Below are 13,665 nucleotides of genomic sequence, written 5' to 3'. Positions count from 1 at the left end.
TGATCTGACCTTCAGCTGTGTTTTACTTACTGGGGGGGGGGGGGGGGGGGGGGGGGGGGGGGGGGGGGGGGTTTCAGCCCGAATACGGCCAATCAAGTTACATTGAAGCGTTTTTGAAAATCAGCATGATTATACCTATCGAATGGTGATGGAACAAAAACAGCGTACACCCACGTAGTTTCCCTACCTCCTCCGTTTCTCTCCAATATGAGCTTCGGAAGAGGAGGGTTTTCAACTGCAGTCTCTGAAATTAAAAGCAACAAATTAAAACATCAGGATCGAGGCAGAAAACATTCACCGCTAAGTTCGTGGCAATGACATGTGTTTTAAAATAAAAGAGGATCTTGAAAAAATAAGAAATTTAAAAAAAAAATCACTGAAATCTGCCATATTTTGAACTTTTTTTTAATTAAGAACTTCATTGTCATACAAGAAGCATAAGAAAATATTGTTTTGTATCAGGATGTATCAAGTTTTGTTATGTTTTCTTGAACATACTCTTAAAGAAGTCCTTGCATTGTCTCATAGGATTGATGACTGTTTATATCATTTAAATATTGTGGATTTAGTTTGGAAAGAAAAAAAATGTTGTTTATTACCTGTTTATTTCTTCATAAGATTAGGTTAATTTGTGTTTAGTAATTAGAATCTGAGAAATCTTTGAAATCTTCGTTGAGCCAGAGATGATATGTTTTTACACAATACCAGGCCTCTTCTCAAGTTCCTGGACTGCTGACTCCCCCTATTGGCACATGTGTGCAGACAGACTCCACACACAGAGACACACACTCACACACACACCTTCACAAACACAAAACTCTGTGACACAGAACCAGTTAGATCGTATAACCTCGATGACTTTTTATTCATTTTAATAAAAATGGTATTTGTATACTCATTTTTTTAAAAGAGAAATCCTATTGATCTGAAATTACTCACATTTTTGTTGTTTTTTTTTTAATGGTGAGAATGTTTTCTTCAACAATTATAAAAGATGATGACAAAACGAAAAAGTTAAAGGGAGTAAACTGAGCTGGGATCTCTGTTGTTGACAGTGTTACTTCTTGGTCCTTAGTCAGATTACGCCCCGCCCACTGCAGCCTTCAGTCACCCTCAGTCAAATATAAATCCGGACATCGCCTCCGAAATCTCTGCACTCCAGAGCGAACCCTGCACCAGAGGATTTCTGCACCATTTCACCCGAAAGTCACACTTTTAAAGTTAATTATTAGAGAGTAATAACCTGCAGTCTGTCTGCTTGCTTGCTAAAGTGGAAGGTTTCGCCATTTAAGCGCAAACCTGATCCTCATTATTGGACTTTTTTTTTTTTTTAAGGACAGTCAAGGTGTGCCCTCTGACAGAGCGTCTCTGGGCACATCACCCGGATTTCCACCGCTTTGATTTCATTTTTTTAATTTTTAATTTTTCTTTCACTCCAAGAGGCTACTCTTTAATTTTCTCGCATGAATCTGTTCGACGCTTATCTGACGATGGCCGAGGAACAGAGGTGTCACTCCGACGCTCCCAGTCCCAGCATGTCCGAGGACTCGGCCGGCTCTCCGTGCCCGTCCGGCTCCGGCTCCGACACGGAGAACACCCGGCCGACGGACAACCACCTGCTGCGGGCCGGAGACTGCAAGACGGAGGGCGAGGACGAGAAGTTCCCCGTGTGCATCAAGGACGCGGTGTCCCAGGTCCTGAAGGGCTACGACTGGACGCTCGTGCCGATGCCCGTGCGCGTCAACGGCTCGTCCAAGAGCAAGCCGCACGTGAAGAGGCCCATGAACGCCTTCATGGTGTGGGCTCAGGCCGCGCGGAGGAAGCTGGCCGACCAGTACCCGCATCTGCACAACGCGGAGCTCAGCAAGACTCTCGGGAAGCTCTGGAGGTAAGCGGACTGCCGCGCGCTCGGCTCGCTCCGGGCCCGCGCGCTCTGACGCGCAGTTGCGCGCGGCGCAATTCTCTACAAATATACATATTTGACTGAACCTTTTCTGGTTTTCCTTGCTAATTTATTGTTTTGTTTGAGTTTTGAATGAAGTTTTACACACATTGCATGCCGTCATGCGCAGTTTTACTTTTACTGATAGCATTCTTGATTAAAAAAAAAAACTATTGCGCCAGTTTAACTGTCTTATTTGCTCTCGTGCAGTTAAAATTAATGCATATTCCCTGTGATGTTTTTAGATTACTCAATGAAGTGGAGAAACGGCCGTTTGTGGAGGAGGCTGAGCGTTTGAGGGTGCAACACAAGAAAGATTATCCCGATTACAAATACCAGCCGAGACGCAGAAAGTCTGTGAAGAACGGCCAGAGTGAAGGACCTGAGGACGGAGAGCAAACCCACATCTCTCCGAACGCGATCTTCAAGGCGCTGCAGCAGGCAGACTCTCCTGCGTCCAGCATGGGCGAAGTGCACTCACCCGGAGAGCATTCAGGTGAGATTAGAAAACATTAAATGAATTCATTTAACTATAAGAAACAAATAAATATGCAGATTGCATGACACATTATCACGTTTTATGTAAATACACTTTGTAGAAGCCAAGGGCATTGAGAATGAAACTGTTAATGATTAATGGTTAATGATTGATGTGTTTTACAAGCCATCAGGCAAATACACCTGTCAGCAGAGTGTCAGTGAACCCTCTCAGGGGAGTGTTTACATTCATCCTGGAAGATCACAGCCTGAAGTCTGATCCTGTCTCCACTCTGACCAGGTCAGTCACAGGGACCTCCAACGCCTCCAACCACCCCGAAGACGGACCTCCCGTCCAGCAAGGCCGACTTGAAGCGTGAAGGTCGCACCGTGGCGGACGGCGCGAGTCGCCAGATCAACATTGACTTTGGCGCCGTGGACATCGGCGAGCTGAGCAGCGACGTCATCTCCAACATCGGAAGCTTCGACGTCGACGAGTTCGATCAGTACCTGCCGCCTCACAGCCACGCTGCGGCCCAGGCAGGCTACGCCGGCAGCTACGGCCTCAGCAGCTCCTCCGTCAGCCAGGCCACCGGATGCTGGATATCCAAACAGCAGCAGCAGCAGCAGCAGCAGCAACACTCTCTGACGACCCTGGGAGGAGGAGGAGGAGGAGGAGGAGGAGGAGAGCAAGGCCAGCAAGGCCAGCAGAGAACCACCCAGATTAAAACGGAGCAGCTGAGTCCCAGCCACTACAGCGAGCAGCAGGGCTCCCCGCAGCACGCCACCTACGGCTCCTTCAACCCCCAGCACTACAGCACCTCCTCCTACCCCTCCATCACCAGAGTACAGTACGACTACCCAGACCAGCAGGGCGCCGCCGGCTCCTACTACAGCCACACGGCGGCTCAGGGCTCCGGCCTGTACTCCAGCTTCAGCTACATGAGCTCCAGCCAGAGGCCCATGTACACTCCCATCGCCGACTCCGCCGGGATCCCCTCTGTGCCACAGACCCACAGTCCTCAGCACTGGGAGCAGCAGCCCACATACACACAACTGTCCAGACCCTGAGGGACGCCGCTCCACAGCGCCGCGGCAGAAAATCCTACCACAAGACTGTTTTTATATATATGTAGTTCTGAAAATATATCTTTGGATTGGCTCACGACAGTGCCTTTTTTATCGGTTGAAATTGTAATTATATTTTTAGATGTAAAAATGTTAAATCCTCTGTGAGGACATTGTGTTTATGAACATGTTAGTAAGTGGAGGGCAGTGGATGACATGAGCCACCCTCTTTATTGAGGTCAGGATGATGAGAAATATGTAATCATGTGGCCAAGAATACACCGTTTTCCATTTCAGTGCGTCTTATCAGATGTAGTAACACTTCCGGATGTAAAAGAGTTTATTAATCACAGGCCTAGAGAACTGACATTTACATTGCTGTTTACATTCCATGGTTTTATTTCCTGTCATTCAACATAATTACTTAATGGAAACATAATTAACATCCAGAAGACTCATCCCTTTAGTCAGTTTACACCTATTTGAGAGCAAGTTGTGCCTTAGGACTAACTATTTTTTAATGGGTAATTTAAAAAGAAAATGATAATAATAAGCTGAGATATATTTAGTTTAATTTTTAATAATGTAAAAGTGGCTCATCTTCCCCAGTTCTCTCTCCTGCTCTCATTCTCATCAGCATCTCATACTGATTTCTATGTTTTTTTATCACCTAAAGGGGCAGAGAAGAGAAGCTGGTTTAAAATGCCTCAGTGGCCTTTCATCTCACCAACTGACCTTCTTTTGTACTGTACATATTTTACTGTAAATTTCAGGAGATGCAAGTGTTGAACAACGCAGGTTTCAGGTAGATTAGAACTTTTGGCCATCGGTGACTTAGTCAAATATTCGACTTGTTTGCTTTTTGCTGAAGTTACTGTGTTGGAGACACTACAGCAGGTGCCGTGAACTGTTCAGGGGCCTTACTGTGTTGCTCGATGTAACAGCAATGCTTGCTTGTTTGTTTTTATTGTTTGTTTCTGCCTTGATACCATTGGTGCCTCCGGAGCCGCAGCAGTGAGGCTTCGCTCAGTGGCATTGCAGTGTGAAAAAAAAACCACAGGACACTTTGGACTTCCTGCTTGATGAGATGCAGGACGTGACCTTCGACCCCATTCATCAGTCTGGTGTGCGTCCGCCACCCCTCCCCTCTTCCTAATTTATTTCATAGCATTAATTTTATTTGATATTTTCAATCATCTTTTCTTTTTTTTTTTGTTTTAATTGTGCAGCAGGCGAACTTGGCTGCTGCTATGCAAATTTGTTTATTTATCATACAAATGCTTTTTCTGCTCGGTTATTGTCTGTTTGTCGATTTCTTGTGTTCAATCTTCTTTACTTCTGCCTCATCTTGTACATCTCATGGTTTTTTTCTTTTGTGATTGCTAGTTTAGTTTGGTGAGTTTGTTCGCTTAGTGTTTGTGTTTTTTTTTTTAAAGATTGCTTTTCTTTTGCCACAAAATGTTTCCTTTTTTTAAAATCTTTATTTTATACTTTATATCTTTGTTTCTCATATTGTCATCTTGATAATGGGGGCTCCTCCAGATAAACATGACATTGTCTTCGAAGCCTATCTTTTGTATTACATTTGTTTGCAATAAAATACAAAACACGGGGAACTATTTGTGCACGTCGTGTTTCATACTGAAATATTGGTGTCAATTAATTTAATGATGTGTTAAAGTGCAGTCAGGGAGTTTTTAGTGGTAGATGGTAGTTGAATTAACATTTTGTTGACTTCAAATCTATTTTAAGTAGCTCATAACATTTATATTCATAGACTGTGATACAACTCAAATATTTAATTTCATTTGGAGGAACAGGCATGCCAAAGCAACTGAAATTTATGAAAAAGACAGAGTTTCAGGAGTTTAGACATTAGGGAAGTCGCTTAAGTAGTTAAAAAATAGAAAATTAAGATATACATGATGACTTTGATGAAATCCGTCCCTCAAATGAAACGTGAAGGGAATCAGACTCAGATGTGTCACATGGCCTATCAATGACAGAGCTCTCAGAGAGTTCCAGAAATCCTCATGGCAAAAATGATCCAAAGACTAAATAATAATCGTCAGTGCGCATCACAACAATGATTCAACTGTTTGTGTCATTTCGCAATAAAAGAAAATGTCAGGACTCTCCCAGGATGTGGTGCTGAAGGGGAACCCATTGAGAGATGTGTGTGCAAGTTTGAGCATATTGTGGTTAAAGCAACAACGTAAGACATGGGAAGAGGTTCACACAAGAGGTAATACAATCAGGAGTACCGTTGTCAGATTGTAAAATATGCTGCACACTCCACCAGGACTGGACGGTCAGAGACTGAGGGACGTTTGTGAAAAGTGCTGCAGATCGACCATCGGTCTGTCTGCAATCACTTCCTCTGGTTATGGTGAAGGCAAGGTGGAGCTGTTCAGGCATGCATCTTATCTGATCGTTTATAGGTGAGAAAATGAAGCGTATCAAAAAGAAAAAAAAAAGGTGAAGCCCTCCTCCTGTAACGCATGGTCGAGACTCAGTGATGCTGCTCTGTCCCTCATGCTGGAAGTGCTGAGAATTTCAAAGTAATGGCAGATTCAGAAGACGTCAAGACGTTTTAAAAATGGAGGGATCTGAAAAATAAGATGACACTTTTTGCTGTTTTAACTTTTTACTCATTAAATATACCTTAATGGTCGTCTCCACGTAGGAAAAGCAGGTAAAAAAAAAAAAAAAAACAGCTCTGACTACACTGAAAGCAAATCAAGTTTCCTCAAATCAATCAAACCTTTGTTTGTTGATTTCTCCACAGTGAAAGACATCGGGCAGGGGACATGTCATGATATGATGCCTGTTTTTAGCTGGCGAACTCTTAAAACCTTTTCTTTTTCCACCTCAAACTCAACGATCGGAGTCCTCTGTCATGAAATAAAATAGAAATAAAACAAAGATGACTATTTGTTTTATGATCTTGTTAAAACTGCAGGGATCCACTGCAAGCAGACTGTTTAGAGCCGTCCATCAACAGGACCTGACCGAAATCTAAATTAAATCCTTTGAAATCAGCCACTGCAGAAAATCATCAAACATACTACGGACAGTTTGGCCGTTCATCTAAGATCAATCTTCTGGAAAAAACAAAAGGCAACAGGAGACATGAGCAACTTTCCACAGATCATTTAGAGGCTGTCACTTCTGTCAGGTTCAACAACTAAATACTAGTTAAGGACAAAGATAATAGTGTTGAGGCAACATTTTATGTTTAGAATTCAATATCACAAGGAAACACTTCTGGAGTTGCTTTAATATTATAATTATGGTTTTTTTGGATGATTGTTTGCTTGATTTGACATTGCATAGTCCACAAATCAGTTCTTTGGACTCAACAACAATTCAACAAAAGTTTCTATATTCTTTTTTCTGACAAATGAGTTTAGTTTTGTAGAAAAAGGAAAAAGAATCCACGACTGATCACCAATCCAGTTCTTTTGATTTATTCATGCTAGATACTTTTTAAATGAAACAACAGTAGAATTTTCTGCAAATATTGTGGAGAGTTAGACATCCTCACCTTGTCAAATACTTAGTCAACAGTTGCTTATCTGACAAGTGAAATTAGCTGGTAACTGGATAAAAACAGTATATTTTATGATGTGAAAGATTTTTTGATGTACTGACATATGTAAAGAAGCAGAGTGATAGCAAACAGAGAACCAAGTGATATTTAGTTAATGCAAACTGAACATAAATATATGAAGGAAAATGTGGATGGTTTAATAACAAGAAACATAAATCACTCTGATGTGCCATCTAAGATGAAGGAACAAGCTCAGATTCTGAAAGATGTAAGATTTTCTTTTTCTCTCTTTGAAAGTGTTCCTTTACTTGCTGTAATTGTTAGTATTGGCTTTGTGTAATGGAGCAGCCAAACACTCGTGATCACATTCTGGAGGAGTGACCGCGACCTTCCAGGCTCTGGTTCGGTCGGTTTATCAGACGCCGTTCAGCACGAAGTCCTTTTCACATTGACTTCAGGGCAGCGGTGCTTCTCGTCTCTGCAGCCCGACACTGCTGTGTGCAGCTGCTCCAGGCAGAAAACAGAGAGACAAGCACATTCCAGGAGAACCCAGTTTACACATCGTCAGGAGCTTTCGTAAGATTTCCTGGATGCAGCAGTGCAGTCAAATGTACCGAGATATCATTTTAGCATGTTTCTGTAATCTCTGACCAAGGTTGAGCACCTACTGGTGGATCGTCGATCAATTAAAAATGAAGAAGAAAAAACAAAGCTGCATCTTTAAAATGAACTAAACATATTTTGAAAGATGTTTTATAGTCCCTCGTGCTGAAACACGGTTTTCCTGCATGGCAGGGATTCTTCCAAAGGCCAGACCAGCACCCTCTTGGTGTCCCAGGCCGTTAAATAGACAATATATCATGAATTATTACAAAAGGAAGAAATGATTTGTAAAATCAGTTGTTCAGAAGTGGTGAGAAACTCAATATAGTCAGAATTATGTGATTTTTATAGGGTATTTATATGATTTGGTTAGCCTCAAGCAAAAATAAAATACAGTGCAGATGACCTGTGATGACTGGTGGTTCAGTGTAACCAGCATTGTTTTAATGGATGGGATGGAAGCAGTGATCCTTGTAGACATTAATTTCTATTTTTACCAATTCATTAAGCAAGAAAGTCGCCTTTTCCTATGGAATGGAATTTCTACCTCTTGATGAATTCTACCTGATGTATTGTTTTGTTTGTCTCAATGTTTCCACGGGCTGTGCGCCTGCCCTGAAGTTCTCTGGCGCCCTCCAGGGGAGCAGCCCCTCACAGCCGTGAAGCCCTTCTCAGAGGAATCAGATTCCGTTCCCGCCCACAGACACTTCCACGCAATCGCTCTCCGTCAAATATAAATACAGGCACCGCCGCTCCGGCCGGACTCTATAGAAACCTGATGACAGCTGAATTCTCCCTTAATAATTAACACAAAGCTATAACCTGCCATTTGTTGTCTTGTCCACAGGAGTGGAGGGAGCTTTTTTACATCTTGTGCTGTTTTTTTTTATTTTCCTTTTATTATTGTTATTAAGAAGACTCCAGTTTGTCAGTCAAGCTTTGCGCCCTTCCAGACTGTCCCTGCAGTCTCTGGGCACCTGGATCTAGAGAGAAGCCTTTCTACTCGTCTTTTTTTTCCACCACCAGAAGCCGTTCTTTAACTTTTTTCGCATGAATCTCTTCGACGCGTACCTGAAGATGACAGAAGAACAGGAGAAGTGTCACTCCGACGCTCCCAGTCCCAGCATGTCCGAGGACTCGGCCGGCTCTCCGTGCCCGTCCGGCTCCGGCTCCGACACGGAGAACACCCGGCCGACGGACAACCACCTGCTGCGGGCCGGAGACTGCAAGACGGAGGGCGAGGACGAGAAGTTCCCCGTGTGCATCAAGGACGCGGTGTCCCAGGTCCTGAAGGGCTACGACTGGACGCTCGTGCCGATGCCCGTGCGCGTCAACGGCTCGTCCAAGAGCAAGCCGCACGTGAAGAGGCCCATGAACGCCTTCATGGTGTGGGCTCAGGCCGCGCGGAGGAAGCTGGCCGACCAGTACCCGCATCTGCACAACGCGGAGCTCAGCAAGACTCTCGGGAAGCTCTGGAGGTAAGCGGACTGCCGCGCGCTCGGCTCGCTCCGGGCCCGCGCGCTCTGACGCGCGGGGCTTCTTGGATGAAACGCACCACGCGCTCACTGCGTGAACACTTGATTGTGATTTTACTCGTATCTCTAGTCGAGTTCTGATACGACCGCAGATAAACTTTATCTCTTGTTGCTCGGTTAAACCGTTTTGAAGAGTACTCACAAGTTTTTCTGGATTCTTCATAATTATCGAAAACAAATAAAAATGACTTCTCGCACTAATTAAGGCATTGCGAATAACGCACCATTTTTTGTGATGTTCTCAGATTACTCAATGAAGTGGAGAAACGTCCGTTTGTGGAGGAGGCTGAGCGTTTGAGGGTGCAACACAAGAAGGATCACCCCGATTACAAATACCAGCCGAGACGCAGGAAGTCTGTGAAGAACGGCCAGAGTGAAGGACCTGAGGACGGAGAGCAAACCCACATCTCTCCGAACGCGATCTTCAAGGCGCTGCAGCAGGCAGACTCTCCTGCGTCCAGCATGGGCGAAGTGCACTCACCCGGAGAGCATTCAGGTGAGATTAGAAAACATTAAATGAATTCAAATAATTATAAATGACGATTAAATGTCCAGTTTGCATGACTTGTTACAGTTGATACATTAACACGTTTTATGCAAATACACTTTGTAGAAGCCAAGGGCGTTGAGAATGAAACTGTTAATGATTAATGGTTAATGATTGATGTGTTTTACAAGCCATCAGGCAAATACACCTGTCAGCAGAGTGTCAGTGAACCCTCTCAGGGGAGTGTTTACATTCATCCTGGAAGATCACAGCCTGAAGTCTGATGCTGTCTCCACTCTGACCAGGTCAGTCACAGGGACCTCCAACGCCTCCAACCACCCCGAAGACGGACCTCCCGTCCAGCAAGGCCGACTTGAAGCGTGAAGGTCGCACCGTGGCGGACGGCGCGAGTCGCCAGATCAACATTGACTTTGGCGCCGTGGACATCGGCGAGCTGAGCAGCGACGTCATCTCCAACATCGGAAGCTTCGACGTCGACGAGTTCGATCAGTACCTGCCGCCTCACAGCCACGCTGCGGCCCAGGCAGGCTACGCCGGCAGCTACGGCCTCAGCAGCTCCTCCGTCAGCCAGGCCACCGGATGCTGGATATCCAAACAGCAGCAGCAGCAGCAGCAGCAGCAACACTCTCTGACGACCCTGGGAGGAGGAGGAGGAGGAGGAGGAGGAGGAGAGCAAGGCCAGCAAGGCCAGCAGAGAACCACCCAGATTAAAACGGAGCAGCTGAGTCCCAGCCACTACAGCGAGCAGCAGGGCTCCCCGCAGCACGCCACCTACGGCTCCTTCAACCCCCAGCACTACAGCACCTCCTCCTACCCCTCCATCACCAGAGTACAGTACGACTACCCAGACCAGCAGGGCGCCGCCGGCTCCTACTACAGCCACACGGCGGCTCAGGGCTCCGGCCTGTACTCCAGCTTCAGCTACATGAGCTCCAGCCAGAGGCCCATGTACACTCCCATCGCCGACTCCGCCGGGATCCCCTCTGTGCCACAGACCCACAGTCCTCAGCACTGGGAGCAGCAGCCCACATACACACAACTGTCCAGACCCTGAGGGACGCCGCTCCACAGCGCCGCGGCAGAAAATCCTACCACAAGACTGTTTTTATATATATATAGTTCTGAAAATATATCTTTGGATTGGCTCACGACAGTGCCTTTTTTATCGGTTGAAATTGTAATTATATTTTTAGATGTAAAAATGTTAAATCCTCTGTGAGGACATTGTGTTTATGAACATGTTAGTAAGTGGAGGGCAGTGGATGACATGAGCCACCCTCTTTATTGAGGTCAAGATGAGAATTCTCACTCCTGGGCCTGGAGAACTGATAAAGATGTCATTAATGCAGTTTAAACTTTCATTTATTTGTTGTTTTCTATCATTTTAACGTCATTATTTAATGGATGCACTATTAACACTTAGAAAGCTCAATGTTCCTGTCCCCATTATCATTTTACACCTACTTAGGGGCAAGTTGTGCCGCACGACTAACTTCTTTTGGTGGGTAATTAAGTCGTACTAAATAGATACTTTGAGGTATATCAGTATAAGAAATGTACTTTTATTCTGCAGTAAATTCATTAAATGTAAAAGTGGCTCATCTTCCCCAGTTCTCTCTTCTGCTCTCATTCTCATCAGCATCTCATACTGATTTCTATGTTTTTTTAATCACCTAAAGGGGCAGAGAAGAGAAGCTGGTTTAAAATGCCTCAGTGGCCTTTCATCTCACCAACTGACCTTCTTTTGTACTGTACATATTTTACTGTAAATTTCAGGAGATGCAAGTGTTGAACAACGCAGGTTTCAGGTAGATTAGAACTTTTGGCCATCGGTGATTTAGTCAAATATTCGACTTGTTTGCTTTTTGCTGAAGTTACTGTGTTGGAGACACTACAGCAGGTGCCGTGAACTGTTCAGGGGCCTTACTGTGTTGCTAGATGTAACAGCAATGCTTGCTTGTTTGTTTTTATTGTTTGTTTGTTTCTGCCTTGATACCGTTGGTGCCTCCGGAGCCGCAGCAGTGAGGCTTCGCTCAGTGGCATTGCAGTGTGAAAAAAAAACCACAGGACACTTTGGACTTCCTGCTTGATGAGATCGACGATTTAACCCTCATTCTGATTAATCTCTGCAGCCATCGGGTCCGACTCTGATGCGCTTCTGCCATTCCGTCTCTTTCTCTTTAAATCTTCGTCTTAATTTATTTCTTTAGCATTAATTTTATTTGAGAATATCTATTTGCAATCAAACTTTTTCTTAATTCAGCAACATCTAACTGGGGTGAGATCGGCGTCTGCCATATGTGGTACAGATTTATTTATCACGCTTTTCTGCTCCATTATTGAGAACCAGACCCTAATATGTTCTCCACTGGTACTTTTTTTTTTATCGCTGTGTGTCATCTCTCACTCCTCAGATTAGTCCAGTTTAAAGAGTATTGTCTGGTGTACGACTTCTGATTTTTTTTTTGTTTTCTTTTGATTTGTGGCGTCTTCTGTTCAGGTCCTCTGCCTTTATTTTGCTGTAAGAACTTTCTACCTTGAAAAAAGAGCGTTGCATTTCTCATTTTATATCTCGTGTCATTAGTTGTCATCTTCTTATTGGGGTTCCCTTTGGTAAAACATGGCATCATCTTAAAAACATATCTTTTGTATTGTATATGTTTGCAATAAAAGCAAAACAGAGAAATAAATTATCGTATTGCTTTTCTTGATGTGTTGCTGTTGCAGCCCAAAAGTCTTTTTTTTTTTTTTTTCATAAATGAGAGAAAAAAAAAATCTTTCAGTCTTTTCCCTTTGCTTGTCAGACCATGAGGCAGGTCACAGGTCCGTTATTACCACGGCCGATTGACAAGACGTATGTCCGCGCCCCGTACACCCAGCAGCTTAAAGAAACAAACTCGACATTGCATATTGTTTATCCATTACTGGCCAAGTAGTAAATGAGTGGAGCCGGCCTCAATAAATCAGAGAGAGTGTAAACACAATCAGGTAGTATGGCATTGTGTTGAAATTTGAGCCGCGTCCACGGATGACGTCTCTCTCCTCACGCCGGACTCGGCCGTCGTCGATTTCACCTTATCTGGCTGTGATGACTGGACTGATTTTTCTTTGTGATGCTATACGGCGAAACATCAGACTTAGAAAACCTCTGGATGAAAATATCAAAAACTTGCTTCAACATAACAAACTTGCAGTAAAATAGGCAATTGATATAGTAAATAGTTATGTATGTACGTTTTGACAGAATCAGAAGCAAAGTCTTTTACTAAAAAACAACAAAAATGAAATAAAAAAAGACAGATGAATGCCACTTTCACCAAGTTTCATCAGAATAATGTGTCATGTGGTGCTGAAGAGCAGCAGCGCTTCGGGAAATGACGTCAACTTTGAGGCTTTCCTTGTGTGAAACCAGGGTGATTCATCTGCTGGGCTTTTTACGCAGACCAAACACTACTGTCAAATAGCACTTTAGAAAAAAAAAAAAAAAGATAAATGTACCACTTTTAATTTAGCAAAATAAGAAAAATGATAATTACAAAATCCCAAGTAATTTTGTTAACATTTATAGAAACTACTTTAGATCAAGCTCCACAAATTAAAGATTATATGCCAATAATTACTGAGAGTCTGTATAAAAATGAAAATCTCCTTCTAGACCAAATACACAAGCCGGCCGATCTGAGCACAGACATTCTTGGCAGTGACAGAGTGACCCAGCCACCGAGCGAAATGGGGCTGCAATTGGGCTGCTCCCCACCAAACAGCAGGAGTGCCCTGATGAATGTTTCCGAGAAGGATCGGAAGCAAGACCAAATTTTTCTTTTTTTCTTTTTCTTCTTTTTTTCCCCCTCTTTTTTTTTTTTTTTTTCAGACAGGCCTTTCCATGGGCAATTTTCCCAGGACGACCCCATTATTATTCCACAGAGACGTCTGCCCCCTCCAAACCCTATGGGTGGTCTTTCTGAAGGCGAAGGGAAGA

At 43.9% G+C, this 13,665-nt stretch overlaps 2 protein-coding genes across 3 annotated transcripts; both read left to right on the top strand.

The window, feature by feature from the left end:
- Positions 1–1,170: 1,170 nt before the first annotated feature.
- Positions 1,171–12,370, top strand: LOC115386472 (transcription factor Sox-9-like). 2 transcript variants are annotated; one of them, XR_003931304.1, is made up of 4 exons: positions 1,171–1,888; positions 2,188–2,438; positions 2,721–3,725; positions 10,976–12,370. XR_003931304.1 is itself a non-coding variant. In XM_030088756.1 (3 exons), exons 1-3 carry the CDS (start codon positions 1,464–1,466, stop codon positions 3,488–3,490), a joined length of 1,446 nt encoding a protein of 481 aa, XP_029944616.1. In that variant the 5' UTR covers positions 1,171–1,463; the 3' UTR covers positions 3,491–5,095. The 2 variants fall into 2 exon arrangements, 1 of the variants encoding a protein (XP_029944616.1); XM_030088756.1 differs by lacking the exon at positions 10,976–12,370 and having other exon boundaries at positions 2,721–5,095.
- Positions 8,459–10,977, top strand: LOC115386471 (transcription factor Sox-9-like). The gene is made up of 3 exons (XM_030088755.1): positions 8,459–9,121; positions 9,424–9,674; positions 9,971–10,977. Exons 1-3 carry the CDS (start codon positions 8,694–8,696, stop codon positions 10,738–10,740), a joined length of 1,449 nt encoding a protein of 482 aa, XP_029944615.1. The 5' UTR covers positions 8,459–8,693; the 3' UTR covers positions 10,741–10,977.
- Positions 12,371–13,665: the final 1,295 nt, after the last annotated feature.

Source organism: Salarias fasciatus, chromosome 4, assembly GCF_902148845.1.
Source record: "Salarias fasciatus chromosome 4, fSalaFa1.1, whole genome shotgun sequence".
Taxonomy (NCBI): Eukaryota; Metazoa; Chordata; class Actinopteri; order Blenniiformes; family Blenniidae; genus Salarias; species Salarias fasciatus.
The sequence above is the reverse complement of the archived record's forward strand: the minus strand, read 5'-3'. Positions and strand labels throughout refer to the sequence as shown.